Source organism: Hydra vulgaris, chromosome 14 (genome assembly GCF_038396675.1).
Source record: "Hydra vulgaris chromosome 14, alternate assembly HydraT2T_AEP".
NCBI lineage: Eukaryota > Metazoa > Cnidaria > Hydrozoa > Anthoathecata > Hydridae > Hydra > Hydra vulgaris.
In genome coordinates this window covers 32752185-32779598 of record NC_088933.1, presented here as the reverse complement: position 1 = coordinate 32779598, position 27414 = coordinate 32752185, and the positions used below count along the sequence as shown (strand labels likewise).

Here is a 27414-nt window from a genome sequence, read left to right as displayed (position 1 = left end):
TATCTCTTTTCTTTCACAAAAAACTGTATCGTGTAAGTCTTTTATTTGCTGAACAATAACTTCCATACCAGGATCAGTGGTGTACCGTTTAATGTCTTCTGAATGTGCTAAGGCCAAAAAATGAATATTGCTTAACGCAGAATTTACAGCTGGTGGATAGTTTTTTATTGTAAAATAAAATGCACCTAACTTGCGTATTCCAGTTTTAGATTTAAGCGGATTTGTTGTCTCTACCTCATCAAAATAAATCTGAATAAATACATGAATACAGTTAGGAAAATAATGTTTGGTATATGTTTTTAGCTGTCTGCCATACTTACCATCTAACCAATCTTCTGCTATATCATTTGCTGACTCATTGCCTCTTTTTAAAATTTTCTAAGTCTCAGGTTGTTTTAAAAACAATTTAAAGGTTTTCTCTGTTGGTATAAGGTAAACACACACACACACACACCTGCATTTGTTGCTTTGTTGATCTGTCTCGCTTAACATCCCACCGATCACCTATTGAATATGCTTCAGGTTCAACATAGAGACCTTTTAGTTTAAATAATTCAACAAATTATAATGAGTATCAATGCCTTTAAAAGGATTTTTCTAGGTGTTAAATTCTTCTGAAAGAGCATTAAATGTTGCGGTACCACATCTGTATGTTTTTAACACAATGTCTGTCTTGGCAAGCAGATAATTAATAATATCATATAGCAACTCATTTAAACTATTTCTTCACCTAAAATAATAATCAATAGTATATTTAGTATAAAAACTAACCATTTGAGTTTCAATAGAAACCTTTTTGTCTTTAAATACAGTTTTTTAGTTATTTAATCAAATAAATTTTGTAACAATTATTATAACCAACAATTTAATAAAATAGTAGGATTAGAGTAGATAGATGCGCATCTATCACTTATTTACTTTAACTTTTTAGTTTTTTTACAAATTTAAACTTAGTTGAACTAAGTTTGACTTTGTAAATGTCATTGTGTGTACATCTTTTTTTTATCTATAAAGTTTTTAGATTATGCACATCACATACTAATTAACTTTTATAATGAACACCATATAGAATGTGACGTGTAAACATCACATTCTATATGGTCTTTATTATAAAAGTTATGTGGTATGTGATGTATCTAAAAACTTTTTAAATAAAAAGATACACGTTATTAATAATATAGATATTGATATAGTATATCGATATGATAAATAATAAAATTATATTTTGACATCTATACACGTATATACATTTATATATATTTTTTGTAAGTTTTACATCCATTTTTCCACACTGGTGTGGTTTGGATGGTTCTTCATAATGACATATAAATGCCATTATGAAAGAGTTGAAACAATGTTTTAAAACCGGATGCCCTTCCTTACGTTAACATGAAGCAGGTTGTACTGGATTACATGTTACCAGTAGCCTGCTACTGGTAACTTTACTTAACATAAGGATAATCTGACCTGCCGGTACCGGTAAGTCCCTTTTCGATATTATTCTCCTTTGAGCTATTATGTATATCATATATCATACATATACATACATCCATATATATATCATACATCCAGATATATCATGATGTATCATAATATGATATAGTAGTTTATATATAATATGATATACTACATTTTATATACTATGATAATTTATATCATAATATGATGTAGTATAATATAATACCTAAATGAGATGTGTATATTATATACACATCTCTTTTACGTACATTCGCAAAAAATTTACACATATATATGTATGTAATTGTAATGTATACATAAGTAAATATACACATGTATATATACATAATGTATGTATACATGTGTATATTTAAATATGTATATATACATTATATATTTACGTATGTATATATACATACAATATACACATACGTATGTATGTAAATATAATATATACATATGTAAATATACATATATAAATATGTAAATATATTATATACACATCTCTTTTACGTACGTTCGCAAAAAATATGAAAAGATAGCTTACTTTTAAGCTTTTCTGTAGCGTCTATAGATAATCCTTTTGATAATAAATAGTCTGCCAACTGTGACTCTGACAACTTTTTTGTGCTCATTTTTAATAAAAAAATTTAAAATGAAAGAATGCAATCACATGCGACCTCTAAAAAGTTTAATAGTGATTGCTTTCGGCATTTCATTTCATTCGCATTTCAGGCGATTTACTTGATGTTTCCGGTAAAGCACCTGAACGTTCCAGTAGAAAAATTCACGGAACTTCTTTTGTCTGAACATTTCAGGGATTTTATTCTAAGTGTTCAGCTAGTTTGCTAAAATACCTGAACCAATACGGTAATATGCCTGAATGTTTGAATTAAATTGCCTGAATGTTCAGGTAAATTTGCCCACCTGAACCATTCCGGACTGAATTAGCCTGAACTTTTTTAAGAGTGTTTATATATATATATATATATATATATATATATATATATATATATATATATATATATATATATATATATATATATATATGTATATATGTATATATGTATATATATATATGGTTTACAACAAAAATGAATAATCAAACGTTATGACAGAATCATTTAAATCATTTAATAAACAAGATATTGTCAAAACTTTTGTCCATTGTTGTATAACCATTGTTTTGTTAAATCAAATAGTCCAAAGGAATTGTACTTTTAAAATTTTCATATATGCTTTGAATCCTAACTGTAACTTATTCTGCATGAGTTTGATTAAATGCTATTCTTCTAGCTTGCCCGGCATCCAAGAACTGAGTTGGCGTCTTCCTTTTATAAATGATCTTACTTTCACCTCAGTTCAATTTTAAGTAATACTATCTTCAATAGCAAATCCTCTATCACCCATAACAATATCACCAGGTAACAACTTTGATAAAAAACCAGAAGTTTCAATTAGATATTTATTACTAACACAACCACCCTATGATTTAGAATCAAAACTAAAAACACCTTGAGGTACAACATCAATAAAGATTTGACAGTGTTGTGGGGTTTATGTAAAGAAAATGTTGTGCACGTGCTAATGAATTTTTCGTCAATAAAAACCTCAAAATGTGTTGAATAACTCCTACTTTTGTTCCGAAATGTTGTCGGAAATATATTGATGTAATCTGACAAAATTGCTCTTTCACAGGCCATTTTATTAGTTCTTTTTGTCTTACATATAAAACATCAACAGTTTTTAGAAACACAGAAGAGGCTATTGTGCCACTGACATTATAACGATAAGCTACACCATTTAATGTTAAATTAAGCCAAAGATGCATCATAGTCAAAAAATAATGCTTATAATCTGAAAGTTTTAATCTTTTATACAGAAAGAAAGGTTTTATAAACTTGAAAAGAGTAATAAACACATCCATATTTGGAAAACCTGTATAAAATAGGACTTTCTTATCTGATACAAACCAATCTTTTGCGCCAACATTTAGTATAGACAACTCAGACATCAAACTTGAATTATCAATGTAGTTAAGGTTATTTCTTCTTCTATGGAAATAATATGTTGGTTTGTTAAATTAGTTTGGCATAAAGAATCTTTGAAATTATTTTGATATACTTCAATTATTACTTCAAATACAACATCGTGTAAATTTGAACCAAAAATTTTGTTTTTAAAATCAATGGGACATGGTGGTTTAATAACTTTTAATTCTTTTTTGCGAAATGATTTTTGAAACAACCTGCATAAGCCTGAGTTGACGATCAACAGCACATTCATGTCTTTTTGAGTTTTTTTTATAACCCATAGATTGATTTGGTATCCAATCTGGATGAGATTTCTCAAATAGTTTAATAATAATAATGGAAGGCTTTCCTGTAATATACAAAGCTTAAATACATATCTAATTGTATGTAATACATAAAGTACAAAGTGATAAATTTATAAGCAAGAACTGAGGTAACCATTTTTAAACTAGTTTATGTATAATAGTTTAAATCGGGTTAACTACATTTTATATTTAAAATATATATGAAACTATTTGAACTTGTTGAATAGCCACATCTTTTAACATTTCAAGTGTAAATATGAAAAACCAAGTTTACTGATTAGTTTTAGATAATAATTTTCATAGAAGAAACTATAAACCTGTAATGAAACTTATAAAAATAAACCTGCAATGAAACAAACTTTATTATGAGTTGCTTTAAAAATCCTGTTTTCACTTTTCATTGCACTAAACCATTTTTTTCCATTTTTTTTGTTTCTGATACCATACTTTTAAAACATTAAACTTTTAAACCATACTTTTCCTTTCTGTTGACAGTTGTTTAATTTCCTCGTCGTGATGTGAAAGTATGAAAGAAATACAAAAAAATGACTTGGTAGAATCTTTAAAACAATTTTTGCAGCCGAATAAACAAAAAAAAACCATGTCTCGGACGATATCAAAATTATACCAACAATAAAAGCCACGATTATTAAATTACTAGCTCGGTATTTGTTTGTGAACCACCATGGCGGCTTCTTTAAAATTGAATTTAAGTAAAAGTTACACTGGATAAACATGTATTTGTTGAATATTTATATTATTTTTTTTATTATTTTACTAATCACCATCTGTAAAATATATTTACAAGGTAAAAATACAAACAAAGAAAAAGAGATAAAAAATCATTAGGAGTATTTTCTTCAAGTGAGTTTTTAAAAATTGTTCGCTGTTCTATTACATTCGAACATTAAACCGCCTGTACCAAAATATTAAATGTAGCTTCAGGAATTACATTCTGTCTCAAAGTTTTACTTTTTTTTGACCATCATAAAGGTTTCCATATTCAGTTTATGAATATTACATAAATCTTTTAAATCATCTAAAAAAAGAAGGTTTAATTGAACAGTAGTTGAATTGGGAAATAATGATTTTAAATTTTATTGTTTAAAAAGGGGATAATTGAATGTATTTTGTTTTGGTGTATATAATTTAATATCTTTTTAATTTTAAATAGAGAGCGTATATAGTTTTACGTATACTTGGTGACATTAAAAAATGTTCCTTTCAAGTGTGTCAAGTCTTTACATTATTGACTCTTTATTTTCACCGAGCTCTAGACCGTGGGTAATAATTGGAAAATTGACATTGGATGATACCGTTGTCTGGAAGTTTGATACCGACTGTCAGTATTTGTTCTATTTAGTAATGCAAAAATTGATTTTCTAATATCCCAAGTAAAGCTGAGATGATTAAGTTTCTCATGAGGTATAATTGATGGTCATATTAAGATATTTGCAGTTCATTATTTGTCTTTTTCAAGAGAGTAAAAGTTGCGTTTTGCGATTGGAAAAGGATATATTTGATATAAAGAAAAGTTTAAAATATCACAAGTAGCTCATTAAAAAAAAGGTCAAAAATGATATGGAGTCTATCGAGAAAAAAAGTTTGTAAAAACGAAGCACATAAATACGATGAGTTTATTGACTTTAAAAAAAAACTTAGAAAAATTGAGGATCGGTCACGAAGAAACAACCTTAGGATTGATGGCATCATAGAAAATAAAAATAAAACGTGGTCTGAAAGTAAAACAAAAGTGAATAAAATTTTTGAAGAGACTCTAGGGGTGGAAAATGTAAGAATTGCTCAATTCTCACATTTTCCACGCATTGCAGTGGACGCTGGGATGCAAAAACACCAGGCACAATTATTATTAAGCTGTTAGACTACAAAGATAAGGTAGAATTTAAAAAAAAACTCTTTTAAATTAAAGGGTGAAAATATATACATAAACGAAGATTTTTGCTTCAAAACGAACTTAATAAAAAAAGATCTTAGAGAAAAAATGAAAACTGAGTGGCAGCTGGGAAAATTTGCATACATATCATACAATAAACTGATTGTACGTAAATGGGCGTCTAAGAAAACAAAAGAAATTCTGAATCCGTGTCAAGTTAGTTAGGGTTAGGGTTTATTAATTTTCTTTTAACTATTACCAACTATTTTATAAACTATTTTGCGTTTATTTATATATGCTTTTCTTTAAAATGGAGGAAAACTTTATAATTAAATTTTTAGAAGAAAATGTTGTACTTAGTGACGTCGATGACTCAAATAAATTTAATCAAAAAATATCTGAAAGCCAATACTATATAGCAATTGAATCTTCTCAATATCTTTAAAAAAAATAAAAGTAGTATTTCAATTTTCAATATTAATATTCAAAGTTTAAATACAAAATTTTGAAATCTTAAGTTTTTGTTGGATGAATTAAAACACAATTTTAAAATTATTTGTCTAACGAAAACTTGGTGTAAGCGTGGTGAAACAAATGCCCAATTTGATTTAATCAATTACTCATCAGTTCACCAACCACTTTGTTTCGGTGTTGATGGGGACGTATGTATTTTTATTCACAACTTAATTAGTTATAATTTATGTTCGATCTCTGTGTAAATAAAATAGTTTCTGAGATTTATGGATTGAACTAATAAATAAAAACACACACAAAAAAAAATATAAATGCCACATATAGACCTCCATCTACTAGCTTAAAAAAATTTAAAACTTATCTTTAACCATTCATATCAAATACAAATAAAACCTGAAGTCATGCCTACTTAGTTGGGGATTTTAGCATCGACCAAAAACACCATGCTTCCAATAAAAATGTTAACAATTTTATAAACATTCTTCTTAAAAATAATTTAATTCTGACAACAAACAAGCCATCAAGAGTGATCAACAACTCTTCTACACTTCTTGATAATATAATTACTAATAACCATTATAATAACCGTCTTTACATAGGCATAATCAAATCTGACTTATTGGATCATTTCCCAACTTTCCTAGTTACTAAAAGTATATTATTTAACAGTATTCCTTTTCAATTCATTATATTAAAGCAACAGATCAATGAAAACTTGGTAAAACAATTTCAAAATCTTTTAAGCGAAAACATTGATTGGAATCTGGTATTGCAGTCACATAACGTTAACAACGCATATGATCTATTTTTAAATTAATTCTGCAAGCAATGTGATCAAGAATTTCCTAAAATAAATTACTCTAAAAACCAAAACTGTTTTAACTCCGTGGATATCTAACGGGTTACTCAAACCTTCAAAAAGAAAACAAAAGATATACAATACAAGCAAGTACTTGAAAAAAAAAAGTTATAAAAAATGAAAAATTTTAAATATATATTTGAAAAAACAAAAAAGAACTCAAAAAAGCTTTATTATGCAAAGCTATTAAGTAAAGCCACCGTAAACACTAAAAAAACACGGAGTGTAGTTAAAGAAATAATCAGAAAAAAAAAGTTATGCAAGAGTCATTGTGCCAAAAAAAGAATAATAATTGATAAAAACACAACTTATGATAAATAAACTATTGCTGAAAAGCTAAACAGCTTGTTTACTAATGCTGGTCCGAATTTGGCATTAAAAACTCCTTTGAACTCAACACCATTTGAATCTTATTTAAAAAGTTATTATAAACTTATCGATGAAACTAATTTAAAACTGATTGAATTGCAAACCGCCTTTTTTTACCTTAAGACTAACGAAATAACTGGATTTGATAAAATTAACGTTAATGTTATAAAATCAGTATATAATAAATAAAACCCTCTTTTTTTCACATATTATATATTTCATATAAAACAGGTAATTGTCCCTAAAAAGCTTAAAACTGTACGAAACACGGCGGTATTTAAGTCCGGAGATGACTCAAATATCTCTAATTATAGGCCTTTATCTATTTTACCTTGTTTTTCAAATTTACTTGAGAGAATAATGTTGAGTAGGCTATTTAATCACTTATCAGAAAAAGTAACGTTGTTTTCAAACCAATTTGGCTTCAAAAAAAAAATTCAACGGAAGATGCAGTGGTTGAACAAGTCAATCAAATATCAAGTGCATTCAGTTGTAACTACTTTACCTTAGGAGTTTTCATTGATCTGTCATAAGCTTTTGATACCGTTAATTATAATATATTAATAAAAAAACTTGAACGCTATGGACTAAAAAATAACAATTTACTTTATTTCAAAAGTTATTTAACCGATAGAAAACAATTTAAAGTGTATGAACAAAAACGAACATTCCCGTCAACCGTAGTTTGTGGGGTTCTCCAGGGCTCTATTTTAGGACCACAGTTGTTCCTAGTGTACATTAATGGTTTAAATTTAGCAGCAGACCTATTAAATTGTATTATTTTTGCAGATGACTCCATTCATTTTTATTCCCACAGAGATATTAACACGCTATTTGAAACAACACACGAAATTTAATGAGTGGTTTATAAGTAGTAAACTTTCTTTAAATGTGGATAAAACCAAATTTATTTTGTTCCACAAAGTAAATAAATCAAAAAGTATTCCCATCCGAAAATTAAAAAAAATGTTCTGTAAACAAAAACACGCGTGCAGAACAATTTTTGGAGTTGATAGAACTGTACCTTGTGAGCCTCTTCTGCGTATACTTAAGCAAAATTTTCAAATGACAACTTTGTTGTCCCAAAAAATGATTCAAAACAAACTTCATTTTCAGTTCTTTATCATGGACATTAATTGTGGAAAATCTTTCCCAAGATTGTAAATACACATAAAACTAGTATAGAGCAGTTTAAAAACGAATCAAAACAGACATTCTTACTTATGGATTTTAATATATCCGATTTTAAATGTTTTTTTTAATTAAAACTCAAATACAAAAAAATAATTTATACCAAAATAATGTCTTTGAGTGTATTAACATTTTTTTTCATTGCCTTAATTATTGTATTATCTATCACGTTTGCTAATTTATTTACGATATTTCTATGAAGCATACTAATTTATGTTAATTCAACGGTATATATTAGTTTATTTACTTTTATTTTTAAATCTTAATTTAAACTTTTAAGTTTTAAGCAAATGATAATATCTTAATTACCATTTCTTATTCACTTGATCGTACTCTTTCCTTAAATTTTGATTTTTTAAATTTTTCTTTAAATGACAGCAAATTGTTATTTTACTTTTATATTTTTTTTAATAAATAGTTTATTAACTATAGAAATTTAAATATTTTTTGTAAATACGTGAGAATGGGAGTCGGTGATAAGGCTAAATAAGTCTTTTTTTTGCCCCAGCGATATTTATTTTTATTTATATGATTCAAAACTGTATATATTATTCAACGGCAAAACAAAAAAAACAAAAAAAAAATTTAAAAAAATTTAAAATTGTATGAAGAGCGTAGAGTTACAGATAATCAGGATGCAGTGATATTGAAGAATGTAGGTTAGAAGTAGATAAAGTTATAGAATACATTGCTGGTAATATGAGAAATGGATTTTTACAGCTTTTTTATAAACAAGTATGAAAGTATATCATCACACCCTTATCATCGTAATTTCGTGTTTTGGTAAAGCAGAAGCATTTTTGTGGAGTAAATTCATATTTTTAGCGAGCAGCTTCTCCAGGGAATTTTAAAAACATCTATCCGATAGTCTAGCATAGCACTGAAAGATTTAGATATAGGTATATTTAAAAATAAAGGTTCGGTTAAAACCAGTACCAAAACATGAACTTGAGAAAAAATTTTAATAGTAATACTTTATTTTGAAACTTACATTCAAAATTATTAATATAATATAAATTATATATAAAGGTAATTAAAAACTTAATGACAATTTAACATTTATTAACATCAAAATTTTAATTATACAAATCAATTTGTGGAAAACCACAACCTTAACTAAACGAGGTATAGATCAGATCGCGAGAACAATAATTATGAGAGCTTTTTAAAACAAACGCACTACAAAAAAGAAAATATAAAACACATCTGACATAATATTTTACTTAACATATACCTTTTTTCAATGCGTTTATTCTCTATGTCGTTAATCTTCCTCTGGCTAACAGCAATTAAGAGGCCTCATACCAAGGCCCACGAAGACGAGTTCAGCTCACTAAAAAGCATCCTAACTCCTACGCCGACAAAGAGTAAGTAATTTTCAGAAAAAAGAATGATAATAGAGGAAAATATAAAAGAAGTCGAGTAAAAAATTGGCATTAAGACAGTGACAGTATTGCACTAGGTGTTAGAATGTGCAACCTATGTTCAATATAAAGTTCACTTGATAGGCCTCGTTACATATTAATGTTTACATAATTTCCAAAAATTTTATTTTATATTAAAATATATTGTACATATATTTGTATTTGTATATATGTTTATATACATATAAATATATATATATATATAAATATATATATATATATATATATATATATATATATATATATATATATATTATATATATATATATGTATATATATATATATATATATATTTATATAAATATATATATATATATATATATATACATATATATATATATATACATATATATATATATATATATATATATATATATATATATGAATATATATATATATATATATATATATGTATATATATGATATATATATATGAGATACTAAGCAATTTTATAATAGTATCGTACAGTCCATGATCGTATAAATATAGAAATTTATATATACCTATATATATATATATATATATATATATATATATATATATATATATATATATGAATATATATATATATATATATATATATATATATATATATATATATATATACACATATATAATATATAAAGTTTTATTTAATATATAATATATAATATATATATTTATACGTATATAATTATATATAGATACGTATAATTATTTTTTATGTATACATATATATATATATATATATATATATATATATATATATTTGCAGATGTATACACGTATATATATATATATATATATATATATATATATATATATATATATATATATATATATATATATATATGTATATATAAATATATATATGTATATATATATATATGTACATATATATATATATATATGAGATACTAAGCAATTTTATAATAATATCGTATAGTCCATGATCGCATATATATAGATATTTACATATACCTATATATATATATATATATATATATATATATATATATTTGTATATGTATACACGTATATATTAATGTGTATATATATATATATATGTATATATAAATATATATATATATATATATTTATATAAATGTATATATATATATATATATATATATATATATATATATATATATATATATATATATATATATATATATATAAACATTTGTATAAATATATTTATATATAAGCAAGTTAAAGTACGTTTAAGGCCATGATCGACCAAAAAAGATAAAAGTTTTACTGACAAGTTTTTAATCTCGTCAGTTAAAGAATAAATTACTACGACAAAGTCAAATTAATTCAAATAAGTAAAGGTCAAATTATTTGCTAAGGTTGTGGCTCAATAACAAAAGACCATAATTATAACAGATATAAACAAACAAACAACTTTTGAAAATAAAAAAAACCCTTTCAAAAGTCGAATATATACCAAACGCTTTTGTTTTAGTTGGCAAAAATAATAAGTCTGCACGCGAAACAATTTTATTATTAGAAAATTTAAATAAAGCATCGGAACCTATATTTGGAACAAAGTTTCGCGGAAATAAAACTATTGCTGGTTATTGAATTATTTGTAAGTTTGAGGTTTTTATAGGTGGTGCACGCAACGAATTTAACGAAGAACAGCTTAAACTGCGTATGGAGACTAAGTTAAGCATCACGCCTATATCTATTGCCTTAAGTATCAAAAACGAGTACAATAGATTATATTGAGTCTTAGTATATAATACTAAAAAAATTAAAATATTTACCCCGTCTAGTTAAGAAAATAATATAATTGTTAAACCGTTTGGAAAAAGCGTATATGTTCTATAAGTGACCAACATTTCGAAACAAACGCATACCATAAAAATTATATTAGTCATTATGGATTCATAAAAAAAAGAAAATATTGAAAAACAGTTTAGAATGTGTACTTTTGATTGTAAGGGACTTAATATTAAATATAATGAGACCTTTATAACTTCTCATGACATAACGATTCTTTGAGAACTCTGGGTATCAAAACTCAAATATACTATAATCAAACATATTTGTAAAAACTCCTACTTGTTACTTTTCAGGCAGGCAAATAAACACAAAAAGGGTCGACATTTTGGTGGAAATGTATTTTTTATACAAAAAAATTAACTTCAAAATATCATATCTCCGCACAAAGATGATAATATTCTATAATATATTTTAATTGGAATATATCTAATCTCATAACAAAACAATCAATAATGTACAATTTTTAAAGTATTTTGTAATGTTTATTTCACGTTTTTTTAAATTTTTTATACCAATGCTTTATTTTTTGCACCTTAAACTAAAAAAAACAATTACAAAAAATCAAAATAAATTAATATAGTTTATTTAAATGGTATATATTTAAAAACAAACAGTTACTTGCATAAATACAAAATAATGACGTCATTAATGGTACACGTGATGAACAGAATTTCGACCTAATTTCATATGTTTCTCTTCCCACAACAATAAATTTTAGAAAAATGATCAGAATCGCTTAAAATTTTAGAATTAAAATCATTATTAGTAATACTATCTCCTGAGCGAGCAGAAAAAGTATTTTTTTTTAAAACGTGCTAGATTAATTGTCAAATTTTAAATTTTAAGATTAAAGTAAAAATATGTTTATCCAAAAATGGTATTGCTTTTTATAAAACTTTAAAAAGTGCTTCCCACAGAATACTTTAAATAAAACTAGGTAAAACCTTGAAAAATTTCAGCTCAGAAGCTATTCCAATCCTTGTTTAGAGACCGCAAAAATCGTAAAAAATCAAAGTCAAAAAAAATCTCATTAAGAAATTAAAAAAAAAGGGAATAAAACATATAAAAAAAGGGAATATAACAATAAAAAATCAAAACAACAACAAAAAAAAAAAAGTAAAATGCTCTATATGCATGTTTCTTTTCCTCAAGTTTATTTAATTGCTTATACGTTTTTTGATTACAAGAAGATTTCTTCTTTGTTTTACTGAGTTGGTTGACTTTTTCTAAGGTTGGTTGACAAGCTGAATATTAAATTTTTGTAAACCTTCTTTAGTAAATTACCTATTTTTTATCCCCTTATTTTTTAAAAATTGGGAGCAATCTCTAGGGACCATCATTTTTTTGCCATAACAACAGTGGCAATTACAAATTTGGCTCATCTGTGCTATGATGTAAAACTGCAGCAACAACCTCTTTTATCTTATAAAGGTTTTCACTAACTTGTCCTACAATCATTCCAACTTAGTTTTGAAAAGTGTTCATCACTTTATTAGTTAGACAAATTAAACCTCCCCAATGCTTTTACCATTGATCAACTTTTTACCCTTGTAATCGGCTATTAGTTTCGGAAGACGTGTTCTGACACCCTTTTGGACATATCTCCTTTGGTGATGCTATGACCTGGATATGGATCGGATTTACAAATTTTATCAAAAGATTTTGTACCACCATCTCCATTTAAGAGTGTGTTTTTTAGACAATTTATTAATCATTTCATCAACTTCTATATTTTTAGTACCTCCACATGATTTATTGAACAGCTGTTCAATATGCGACTCTGACAACAAGTCAACTTTTTTCAGTTCCTACGTTTTATACTGTTTGCAAAAAATGTTTTTATTTCACAAAATCTGTGAGTATTTTGATTTCAAACTCTTTTCCCTGAAGATGACTGCAATCAACTGCAATCTTTTGAAGAACAAAATGTTATTTTCCAATTACATTTAGTGCATGAAACATTGAAAAACTGGCCAAGATTTATTTTCTTTAATAAAATATGTTCAATGTATATTGCTGCAATTCAAACAGGGCATCGTCAGACTATATTTAAAAGGACAAAAAAAAATCGCTGTCTATAAAAAAGTTGTATCCAGTTGTAAAAATTGGAGAATTACTTTTAGAAATTAAGACAACTGTTTTTCTTGGCGCTGATTTTATTTGTCTCAATTTATTGATTAGTTAATGATTTTTTGACACTAGCAGAAAGCAACCCGTAATACAGGTTACGGTCGGTCTGTTACTTAATTTATAGTGGCTGTTTTCCACAACTTAAAGTTGCAAAACCTTAACTAATACCCTGTAAGAAAAACACCTTCAAATTAAAAAATTAAACCATCTGTAAAGTTCAAACAAATTAATTTACCAATTATTTAATATTACTTGAGTAATTTACAACTGACTTAAGTCAGTGTATGGCAATACCATTTTCCAAGAAACTGCAAAGTTCAACACAATACGGTTTTAGTTACTGACACAAAATAATAACACTTCATTATGCTTTAAATTGACGAAAATTTAAAGAAAAACTCTTGTTATATTTTTTTTAACATGAACTTTAATTAACCAGATTACTATGAAGTGAACGTAAATTATTCACGAGTTATTAATTTTTTAGTATACCCTTGATACATGTTTCCTTAAAAAAGAAAATTGTTTTTAAAACGTTAAATGCACACAACTAAATAAATTTATTATAAATAAATCAGCAATTTAGTGCAAATACGTTTCAAACAAAAAAAAATTATATTACAATCAAACATGTGTATAACAAACTGTAAAAATATGTAAACTTACATATTATTACAATTTTTTATACACATGTTAATTTAAAATCAAACATGTGTATAACAAGTTGTGAAAATATGTAAACTTTGATCTTTTATAATACATTAATGCGTCATATGACAAACCTATAATAAAAAATGTAACAGATAAGTAGATAAAAAAAAAGACAAAAAAAAACAACTGGAAAACAACTTAACTGCTTTTCAATAGCTTGATGTCATACTTAAACTGCTGTCATGATGCAGCTTGTTGTTGTTTTATGACGTTATTTCACGTTGGCTATTAGTAATCTTTAGTTAAACTTAAAAAACATTACAATAGATATAAAATAGTTTTTTTAAAAAGCTAAAAAACAAATGCTTTAAGGAGCCAAACTAAAAACAATAAAGATAAAAAATCAAATAGACATATAAATAAATTGCATTTATATAGCTAAATACTTTTGGCTTATTTTAAATTTTAAAAGCAGTGTTTTTAATAAATTAAACTACCAATTAATTACTTTTAACAAATAGAATGTATCATCATATTATGGCGATTGGGTAATGAATCAATTTAACTGTATTTAAATTTAATTGGTGAAAAACAAAAAAATTTAAATTTCAAAAAGACAAAAACAAACCAAATATACAACAATATATCATAAAAAAAAATTAGAAATTAAAATAAAAATTACAAAGTTACAAAATTAAAAAAATAAAACAATCACTAAAGAAAAAGAGGCAACAAAAAAGATATAAATATCTTCACTGATAGAAATCATTAACAACCTTTTGGTTGCTTTTTTTTCCTCGGTGCCTTCCAACACACCGGTATGGATGAGTCATCCATTTAAAGAATGGCTCATTCATACCGCCAATACTTCGCCACTTATTGAAAGACCTCTCTGAGAGAGGCCCTGGGTGTTGGGAGCGGTCTCTTTAGTATTGCTCAAATGTTAACGACTCTAAAATTACAAATAGAAGAATATAATAAAATTTAAAAATATTTACAATTTATTTTAATAAAAATATAAAGCATAACCTCACCATTTTCACAGGATGAAGAGGATGCTAAAAATAATAATAATAATAAAAAAAAAAAAACTAAAAAGGGTTAAACTTGTGAAAAATTTAATTTTAATAAAAATATTAGTAAAATACAAACAGTTTAAAAATTTCATGTTTATATTAAATAATTCTTTTATCTATTGCACAAATTTCTCCATAAAAAATGTATAAAGTTTAAAACACAGCCCTACCAGTTATGCTTCTACCAGACACTAAAGACAAAAAATATACCTCGGAATAATTGATAGAATAATATTTACATATGAATAAACATATAATTATAATTGTTTTTACCTATCCCCCTATCTTCCAGGAAAATGTCTAAAGTAAGAAAAAAGATAACTGAAGCTAAAACTAACAAAAGCTAAACTAAAATTAACTATAAACTAAACCAAAGCTATAAACTAAAATAACCTTTAAATTTTCATATCTGTTCCTCGAAAGAAACGGTCGGTTATCCAGTTTTTTTTTTAAATGAGTTATGTATGAGACCCTTTTAGTTTTTTCAGTATCTACACAGGTATAAAGCCTGTTTTCCTACAACAATGTGAAACAAAGAAAAAACGTCTTTAGTTCAGAAATGACTTTTCACTTTTTTGATAAAACTTTTTATTTTCGTCAAAAGTATATTTCATGTGCCTCAAGACAAATTAAATGAAACATAAATTTAACAATCAAGAATAAGCCAAGGAAGACTAATTATTTCACTACTTACTGTCTCCTGGACAATTTCTAAAATGTGACAACTGACTTGGACTTTTGAGGTACAGATATAAACACTTTATTTATTTAACTATACTAATCATATAATTTACACTTAGTTTTTTTTCCAACTCTACTAAAAGAAAAAATAAAATAAAGCTTAAGTACTTGAAATTTTAAAGTTCCAGTTACAGGACAAATAAACAAATTCTTATTAACAAATATTTAATAGCAAAAACACTGACTTATTTCAGTCTTCAATTCTGTGTCTAAACAATAAAAGCTACTAATTAATTACTAATTAATTAGTATTAGTATTATTAATTAATTATAAATTAACTAATTATAAATTAATTATAATTAATTATAAATTAATTATAATTATTTATAAATTAATTACAATTAATTATAAATTAATTACAATTAATTATAAATTAATTATAATTATTTATAAATTAATTACAATTAATTATAAATTAATTACAATTAATTATAAATTAATTACAATTAATTATAAATTAATTATAATTAATTATAATTATAAATTAATTATAAATTAATTAGTTATAAATTAATTAGTATTAGTATTAGAATTACTAATTAATTAGTATTAGTAATTAATTACTAATGAATTAATACTAAGCTAATTAATTAAAAAAAACCCTTATAAATGTTAAGTAACTTGTTGAAAAATGCGCAAAACTTTAATATTCTCGATGTATTTAAAGATTTTTAGTTTGTTTTTAGTTGCGATCTCACTTTAAAAACATCTCTTAAGTTACGTACAACAAATTATTAGGCATAAAATAGAGAAATTAAAAAGAATTTTGAACTAATTGCATATTTTTATTTCATTTTAACTGAAAAAAATTTACAATAAAAGGAAATCAGGTTTTTTTTATAAATCGTAAATCTTGAAGAAAAAAATTGGTATTATGATACCATAATTACAAAAAAATAAAAAATAAATTAAAAAAAAATGCCACATAAAAACTCAAAATCGATTTACCTATTTATAGTAACCGATGTTGACATGGCAGTTAATATAAACATTTATCGAAAATGTAATAATAAAATCTGTTTCCAAGTGCAAAAGGATAAGCAATACTAAAAACATAACATAAAAATCAAATAAAGATATAAATGGCATTTTTAGCAAAACGTTGTCTTGGCTTTCAGTAAATAAATTAAAGCAGTAAGTTCCAATAATGAAACTACCAACTATTCATTTTTAACAATGGACACCAACGTGAAGGTAAGTCAAGCAGTCTATCAACACAAAACATCACACCAATAACACATAACAATAGAGTATTTACACCCTTGATCCTAAAATCCACTGAAAATGACAAACCAATTTAAAATTTTAAAGACAAAATTAGAAAACCAATTTAAAGTTAACTACATTTATCTTTTTACTAAACATATAAATACATAAAAGTATATTTACTTTTATATTCAATATTAGTTATTCAATTACTTCAAGTTTAGTACATTAAAATGCCCCAGATTTAAAGGTCAAGGTTGCATTCTCTCTCATACACATTACGCTAAACATTACCAGACATTACGTGTTTTCAGAATAATTAAAAATAGGCAAGACAACACAACCTAACACTAAAGCAGAAACACCGCCTTGCACTAAATGCTGCCTAGTCACACCTCTGTTATAAGTACACCGCTTGGCTGGCAAGGATATCAATCCTGCTCAAGATAATGCCAAATCACAACACTTTGGAAACATGGAAACAACATAATTTTAACATATATACAACTATAAACAAATATAGTTTTATATAACACATATAAACACATTTTATACCAATATTAAGTGACATATACAGCGGTGGTCAAAAATTAAAGACCACTCATTTTTTAGTTGCTTTCTTAAACTTTGAATTAAAGTTAAGAAGATTCTAATTGACATATTATTATTTTTTTTTCAATATCTTGTTAATTAAAACATACGGATTAAAGTGGTATAATTTTTTTAATCTAAATCTAATTAAACAGCATTTAACTTATTAAAAAACTTATGAGTACTTATAACCTTCTTTAAATAAACTGGACAAAGTTTAGCGACCACTTTCAAATCTTTAATTTGCACTTATTAAAAATACTAATCCATTATTTTTTTTAACTGTCTTATTGCTTATTACGTTGGCTATAAAATAAAATGTCAAAACCTGAGTTTCGATATCAAATAAACATTTACTTCTGAATTGCAATAAGGATATAAAAATATTGCAAAAAATGCGTGCAAAGATCGAAGAAAAAGACAGATACAGCATCAGACAAATAACAGAAAAGCTCGGAAGGTCTAACTCTTGCATTATTAACATAATTCAACGATACAAAGAGACCCAGTCAATTAATATTCGTCATAGGACTGGACGCAATAAAACTTCAAATGACCGTGATGTTCGCTCGTTAGTGAGATTAATGAAAGAAAACAGACAAGCATCATCTACAGACTTGTCTACGAAATGGACACTGTCAAATGGTCTTAAAGCAAGCCCTAGAACTGTGCGAAGGGTCCTCCACAATTTAAATTATTTATGGCGTGCTGCTGCAAAAAACCCACGCGTAAATGAAAAAACAAAAATTTGCCTGGAAAGAGTGATGCAAACTACTTAAAAATTGGTCAACAGATCAGTGGAGCCGTGTGGTCTTTAGTCATGAAATGAACGTTGAGGTAGACAACAGAAAAGGTCGCGTAATATTGCATAGACTTCCCTGCAAACGGTTCGATGAATCATGCATTTTGAAAGAAACAAAACAAGGCAGTGGTTCAATAGGCATTTGGGCCTGTATGAGTGCCTGTGGAGTTGGCGTTTTTCGTTTATTCGATGGTATACTCAACAAAGAAAAGTACGTTGAAATTTTGGAAAACTCGCTTATTCCTAGCATTGATTTATGGCAGGTGCAAGATGGATTTATTTTCCAACAAGATAATGCGCCGTGTCATAAAGCGCATGTTGTTAGCGATTGGTTCAATTCTAATAAAATTCAAGTGCTTCTATGGCCTGACAATAGTCCAGACTTGAATCCAATAGACAACTGATCACAAGCTTGGTAAAGAACAACTTTACAACTTGGATGATTTGAAATCTTCTATATCTCATCATTTGAAAAATAAGCCTGATGAAGTAATCAAAACTTTAATGAAGTCAATGCCAGAACGAGTACAAGAGTGCCTGAAAACAAATAGAGAAACAACACGTTTCTAAATTATTTTTTTATTGCTTTTTGAAATATTTTTGAAACTGGTCTTAAAAATTTGTCCGATTTTTTTTCCCATTTATATTTTTTACTCGTCAGTTTTTTATTTTTTTAACATTATTTTGTAAAAAAATCATAAGTTTTCTTATAATAAATATAAATTACCATAAAAATTCTTTCTAAAGTTGTTTTTCTTTTGGTGATACCTTTTTCCAAAATAAAATTATACTACGGTTAAAAATAAATTTTTAAAAAATGAGGAGTCTTTAATTTTTGGCCACCGCTGTATTTATCAAAAACTTTGAAAAAAATATTTAAAAAATATATAAAGTTTTTCATATAAAGTGTGCTCACAACCTACAAACAGTTTATAAGCAAAATGTCTTTCACTTTGAAAGATAACAAAAAAAAATCACATCAACAACACACAACAATAGAACTCACCACAAATTAATATAATTTGTTTTTAAAGGAACTTAAACAAGATAACATTCATATTAAACAGAACATAAGTAACAACATTAAGCAAAATTCTATTAAAATACATTATTATGTACTTTTTGGCACTAAACACTCTCGTGTAACCCTCTGTTAAAAGTACATCACTTGGCTGGCATAGTTGACAAATCTTGCTCTTCACGTTTACAAAGTCACAGCACTTTGAAACAACATAATATAAACATATGTGCCAACTTTAAACACAATAAATATGATTAAATATGCATATTAGGTTAAATATATACCTTATATACATACTTAAACACATTTTTAAAAACAATTATATAACACATACACAAACAATAAAAGAGACTTTACGTTATTATAAACAGACATTGATGAAACAACTATAAAGCACTTATTACCACATCACTTACATATCAAAAAAGCATAAATGCAAACAATAAACGTGTACAAACAAAAATTTAAAAAATTACGCGAGAAAATTTAAAATGTTTCAAAATAAACACAACATATATTTAAGAACAATACTCCTTACCTTTTTTTTTCATAAAAACTGTAATCCTGATAACAAAATTTAAACTTTACATACAATAACATGTGACATGTCATGCCAGATTTGGCACAAAACTTTAATTTAATTTTTCTAAATTTTCTAAAAAAGAATAAAAATAGTTAATAGCATCGCAGAAATTTACAAAGTAGTAATAACCATTTTATGAAAATAGCATTAGTATAACTTTAAATAACATCTATACCTCTCTTTTTCTTCTAAACAATAAAATAATAAAACTGCCAAAACGAAAAGCTAAAACAAACAAAATATAAATTGTTTAAAAAATTAAAATCCTAATTAAAATCTACTTAAAATCCTTGCTATCTCTAATAAAAACTTAAATTCTTTCTTTTTTATCTAATAAAAATGTATATACAACTATTTTATACACTTACTTTAATTATAATATGATCTTATCGATGATTATTTATCTTAATACGATTTTTTATATAATATATCTAAACTAATAATTAAATTTCATAAGGAAAAAAGTTTCAACTCGCTTAAGAGATCTTTCTCCGATGACCCTGTGCATTTGAAGAACGCGTTCTTTCTAAGCATAGCTAATAAAACGACATTAAACATTAAACATTAAAAGTTAAACATTTCTGTCGTAATAATATTATGATTTAAAGATTTTGTAGAGGACCGTTTTTTCTTTCTTGTTTGCTGTTTACCATATCTTCTTTCAGAATCTCTTTCAAGTAATGATAACTTTAATAATTAAAAATATTCTGGTTTTTTTAACTGAAGGAAATAAGAATCAATAACACAACAATATATTAAGAAGCTCTGAGTTTAGGACATATGATTTCCTCAGTTCTGTCAATGCTGTAAATTCAGTTCAGAATGTCCCACTAGAGAAGAGATAGGATTTAAACTTTAAAAGAGTTTAAGTCTCACCACTTTATTTACTGACTTAACTTTAAGTAATTTTATAAATCGCTGGTCATAGTATATTACTGAAAAAAAGTACCAATAATTTATCCTTGTTTATATATTTACGTCTCTATAATGACATATTTGTAAACTATGAACTTGTAAAAATGGGACTCGCTGCTAAGACGTTATGTCTACTTCTTGTGATAAGGCATTATGTTTTCTTTTTGTGATAAGATAATTTGTCTTCTTCTTGTGATGAGACATTTGACTTCTTCTTGTAATAAAACATTATGTCTTCCTTGAAATTTATTTAATTGCATATGTATGTATATGAAAACTGTATTCATGAAAAAAGGCTATATTAACAAATAATGAAATTAAAAAAAATTTATATCTATAACATAAAATTTTTTTTATATACAAAATTAGAATGTTTATTCAATAATTATGTGTTTTATCTCAATAATCGTGTGTTTTATCTCAATAAAAATGTTATTCATAGGACTAATTTCTCATAAGGTGGTTGATATATGTTAAATTTTTAATTTAAATCCCTTAAGCTACTGCAGGTATAATGCACTGTTGAAATTTTGAAACTGTTTTTGTTGTGCATATATGTTTTTTCTTAAGCTGCATTTCATTAATAATGCGGCCTTCTTTTTCTGACAGACACACGAAATAATTACATGTGTTAACTCACAAAAAAGTTACATATGTTAAATAACAGAAATGATAACAGCTTTTGCAAATTCTTATGTTGCATTTAACCATAAATATCGTTCTTAAAGATATTTTTAATAAGTAAAATGTTATAATATTTGTTGGTTGATTTAACTGTGAACCAAGGTTTTCGTAACTTTTTTATTAAATGTGGAATACTTTCATTCATGGATATTATATAATAAATAGCTGATCATCTAACTGTTTTCAAACTTTATAAATATTAATTGTGGCATAGCAAACTACAAAGTTTAATAATAAAGTAAAACGTAAAATAATTATCTCACAATTTGCAAAAATTCATCACGACCATATATTATATATGTTAAAATGTATAAAACTGAAATCTTTAGAGTTCTTTAAACATCAATTTTAAAAAAAACTCTAGGGATTTCCGTTTTTTCTTAAGTGATTTTCGATTTTAAACTTTTTATCTGTCAAAGTTTAACCTATTATTATGAGTGGTTTGAACATAATTATATCAAACAAAAAAAATATTTTAACCTGCAATGTTGATGTTAAATTTCTTCAATACAAATGTTTTATCGTTTATATAACTTCTTCAAATAAAATAAAGATTTTTAAAACAAACTGTTTTTTCTTTAAACAAACTATTCAGAATCCCTTTTTAAACTTTGTTTAGCTGCTGCACTAAATAGGGAATATTTGATTTTTTCAATAATTGGTTTTAGTGTGATTATTCATAAAAATAGTTTTAAATGTTTCAAATTAGTTTTGTGGATATCCTATTTATTGCAACTTTTAAAACAGATAGAAGTTTTATCAAAACCTTAATGCAAAGTATAAAAAAACAATAATAATAAAGAATTAACAAATATATTACTATCTACAGCTTATCATACTCTTATACTATATTTTACCCGCAGCTTTAAGTTTTAAAATATTTAGTTGGCACGTTTAGTAAGATCCTTTTTACTTGTCAAACCCTATTTTTTAATCTTTGAACCAAGGATTTTGTAGTCCTTTTAAGACTTAATGTTTCTGATTTGAACTCAAAAGAGAAAATATTTATTTTTATTTACATTTCAGAGTGCAGTGAGGATTACTATATTGAAAGGATAAATAAAAACAATTTGGAACAAAATTTAAATGCAAATGTTTTTGGCCAGGAATATGCCATTAAACGTATTGTTAAAATTGTTAATTCCACTATTAAAGAACGAGAAACGCCTTTAGTTATGTCTTTTCACGGACCGACTGGCACTGGTAAAAGTTACGTGTTTAAGATAGTTGCCAATGCTTTGTTTAAAAATGGCACTGAGAGTAAATTTGTTCATTTTATATATTCACAAATTAATTATGCAGTTTGTACACCGGAATTATTGCCGAAAATAAAAACTGATTTATTAGATTTCATTAAAAGTAAGACTATTTTATGTGAGCGCTCATTATTTATATTTGATGAATTTGAGAGTATGCCAGAAGGTCTTGCTGACGTCATGACTTCAATTTTAGACCACAACGAAAAAGTTGGTAATCAAGATTATCGAAAAAGTATATTTATTTTCCTAAGCAATATTGGTGATGATATGATAATCAATCGTTTGGTTAATCATTACAAAAATAAAAATACTAGAGAGACAATACCTTTAACAGATATTGAAAACAGTATACCTAATATTGCTGCTCAATCGCCAGGTGGATTTAAAAACTCCAAAATTATTTCAAAGTCATCAATAAGTCTCTATGTTCCCTTTTTACCTTTGGAGAGGAAACATGTCCAGCAATGCGCAAAAAAAGAACTTGAAAAGCGTAAAATAGAAGCCAACAGTAACAATCTGAATATCGTTGCTAATGAAATGATTTACGATCAGTATAAATATTTTTCGACGCAAGGTTGTAAATTAATTCAAAGTAAAGTGGTTACTTTGTGGTAACTTTATTAGAAATGATTTGAATAGTTTACGTGACTCTTTGTAATTTGTGTTTTTAATAATTTTAATACCAAATGATATTTTATAGTTTTAAATTTTAATAATGAAGCTAATATTTTAATTAAAATTTGTTTTTAATTATAATTCTAATAAATTAGAACTTATTAAACTTTTTTTTTTAGTTCTGTATTCAAAAGTTCACTTTAGGAGCCATTGCAAACAAAACGCATAAATGTTCTAATAAAAAACAATGGTTTACAGCAAAAGTTTTAAGAGGCAACTACCCTCAAATTTTAAAACTACACATAAAAAGTAACTTTCTCTTTAGTCACATAGGAAAATTTATACTGACATTAAAAATGCCAAAAAACACATAAAATGGTAGCTCGTTGCTATGGTAACCAAAAAAATCAGCTGAAAATACCTCAAAAACTGTGTTTACGCCGTAAAAAAATAAAGACTTGTGAGTAAAGGAGTGTCACTGAAGTTTTGCAGAACTGTTCTAAATATCTTAATTTGTGATATGAACGAAGCAGATTTTTTAATAAATATTTTTTTTCCATAAAAAGCTACAGACAAATTAGATTTTTTAAAAAAAGGTCAAAACGCAAAGAAAAAAACTTAATAACTCAAAATCTTAAGTCATATTAGAAATTCTACTCCGATCATATCATAAATATTGGCAAAACGAACAATCCCTGAAAAATTCATAATGATAGCATGTATACTTTTCAAGATTTTTTTACCGGCGTGTTTAAAAAGCAAATTCTCAAAAAACGCAAAACAAAAAATAAAATTATAAATTATTGTTCATTTCATAAATATTTCTCTAAAAAAATTACTTTTTAAAAGAATATTTTAAAAACTACCAGATTCATAATATTCCTTGGCCTTTTCTATTGACTTTTGGTAATCATTCTTTGACAATATTTGACGTCGTAACAACTTTCGTTTAATCTTAAAATTTTCACTCGATTTAAATGATGATAATAATATTCATTTTTTGTTTATGAGTCTGCAACCAGCTAATGTAAAATGTCCTGGTTTCATATTTAGTTTTTCATAAATTAAAATAACAGACTTCATACCAATGTTATAATTTGAAACAGCATGTACGATGCTGTTGCATCGTACATCTAAGAACTCTAAGCTGGCTAAACCAACATAATTGCTTTAATTTTTCCCATATTCAATTATTAAAACTCCCATTACAATTCTGGGTTTTGCCATGCAAACACTTTACTAATTCAGAATCTTTACTTAAATCAGCATATATTAAATCAGCATAAATTGGCTTGATTTTGTGAATAATATCAGCAGGCATTCCTGGTCCAGTTTTTGTTGCTATTTTTGTATAGTTTTTTGGTGTCATTGGTTTAGGCATATTCATAAGCTGAGTAAATTTTTCAATTCCAGTAGGACCATGTCCTAATACTCTCATTGCATATATTGTCTTGTTTTAATATCAAACCCTTTAACACAATTATCTGATGTATAAAATTCATATTTATAATCACAAGATAGTGTAGTACACTTCAAATATAGCAACGATGCTAGTCCATTCTTTTTTTCATGGTGATAACCTAGGTACAGTGCACAGTTCTCACATTGAGGACACATTAATAATGAAAGAACTTTAGATAAAATTTCAGTATCTATAATACTGTAACCACTAATTTTTTAATGTTTTTACTTGGTTCATTAGTAATGAATTTAACTTTCTTAGCAGATGCGCCTAAAATATTACTGCCATTTAACTCACATCCGTTTACATTTCATGCATTTTTATCATTCTGCACATTAAATACTCTTCTTTTTTTGTGGTACTTTGTTCTCTGCTTTACTTTATCATTCATTTTTGTGTTTCTAATAACATCCAAATCATCCAAAACATCTAAAGGATTTTATCATATTTTTTTGTTTCTGCTGTTAGATAAATTAGCTTTGATAACTTGATAAAATCGCAATTGTAAATGGCTTATGTTTGAATATAATAAGGAACAGAATATTATTTAGCAAAGAAGATATAATCAAACTTTTAGTTTGCGGTGATTTTTTTACGTTTAAAATTTCTGTGATAATTTTTTTTTCAGTTGAACTTTTACAAAAATATCTTTTTATATTACTTCATTTGGTAAATAAAAAACTATAATAATTGTAAAATGTTTTTCTTGTATTATATGAAATTTAATATTACCTAAAAAATTTTATAATAAACCAAGTTATAAAGCATTAAATGTTTATCAAATTATGTTTTCGTTTTTGGAGTTATGACAATAAAAAGCTTTCACGCAACTTAAGTAAAAGGAGTTGTAAACTTTTTTATTAACATAAATTTTAAACGTTAAAATGTTATTAAATGAAGTTTGAAATCTGGCAATAAAAATAAACTAGTTAGTATGTAAATTGACACACATAACTAGATTGAGGTAAAGTTGGTTAGATTGAAAATCACCTAATCAAAAAGTTTCGCATTTAAAAAAAAAAACCTTCGTTCGAAAAATTTTGCATTATTTTCATGTATATGATTTTAAATTTATTGGATGTTTACAAAAATAATAACTATTAAACAAGATCAAGTTATTAAATAGATATTACCTAAAATTATTATATCTTACTTGCCTTAGAACTAAGAGAATGCACAAGTTTTCTTTTTAAATGCTCTTTCGCGGTGCTCTGTCACAAACCCGTAAGGTCTTCTTAAACACTTTAAACAAAAAGTTATTAAATAATTATAGACGAATCGGTTAACTAATGGCTAAAAGTTTTTTAAGTATTCAGAAAGAAAACTCTAAAATTAATGGAGCATTTTAAATTATTTTTCATTAATATAGTAATTAACGTCTTTATTTAAGGTGGTAGTCTACCTTTAAACCTAAATCCTAGAATTTTGTATAAAAAAACCCATTTTTCAGCTGCAATATAAAAAACTTTTTAAAACTAAGGAATTTAGATTTAAACTTTCGAATTTGGTTTTGGAACACTGTTTTTTGGTCCGCGGGACCAAAAAAAGAGCTTTTACGCTGCGATAAATAACTTAAAAACGATTAAAGATACAGTTCTGGATTTTTTTGTACATCAAATAATAAGGAAGTTGAATTGGCTGAAATAAGGAAAAAAAATATTATTAAAAAGTTTTTGTTTAAATGATATTTCGAAATGGCAGCAAAATTTTGGCCCAAAATACAGAGTTTGAGCCCAATTAACTAAAAAACAAAAGAAGTTAAATTTTTTTTTTTTAATTCAGCTAACATATTATATATAAATGAATCAATGTAACAAATTTCAGGTCCATAGCATTTAATTGAGAAAAGTTAATTATTGCACCGTTTCAAAAACCTTATTTTGAGAAAAACAGAAAATA

The 27414-nt window shown here is 25.8% G+C and overlaps 1 protein-coding gene across 2 annotated transcripts in view; it reads left to right on the top strand.

Annotated features, from left to right (window-relative positions):
* Positions 1-24128, top strand: part of LOC136090443 (torsin-1A-like) — a 92619-nt gene extending 68491 nt beyond the window's left edge. For both annotated transcript variants that reach the window (XM_065817099.1, XM_065817098.1), the window contains 2 exons: positions 23206-23538; positions 23632-24128. In XM_065817099.1, coding sequence (XP_065673171.1) covers positions 23206-23538; positions 23632-24053 — 755 coding nt within the window. In that variant the 3' untranslated portion in view covers positions 24054-24128. The remainder of the gene's footprint in view (positions 1-23205; positions 23539-23631) is intronic.
* Positions 24129-27414: the final 3286 nt, after the last annotated feature.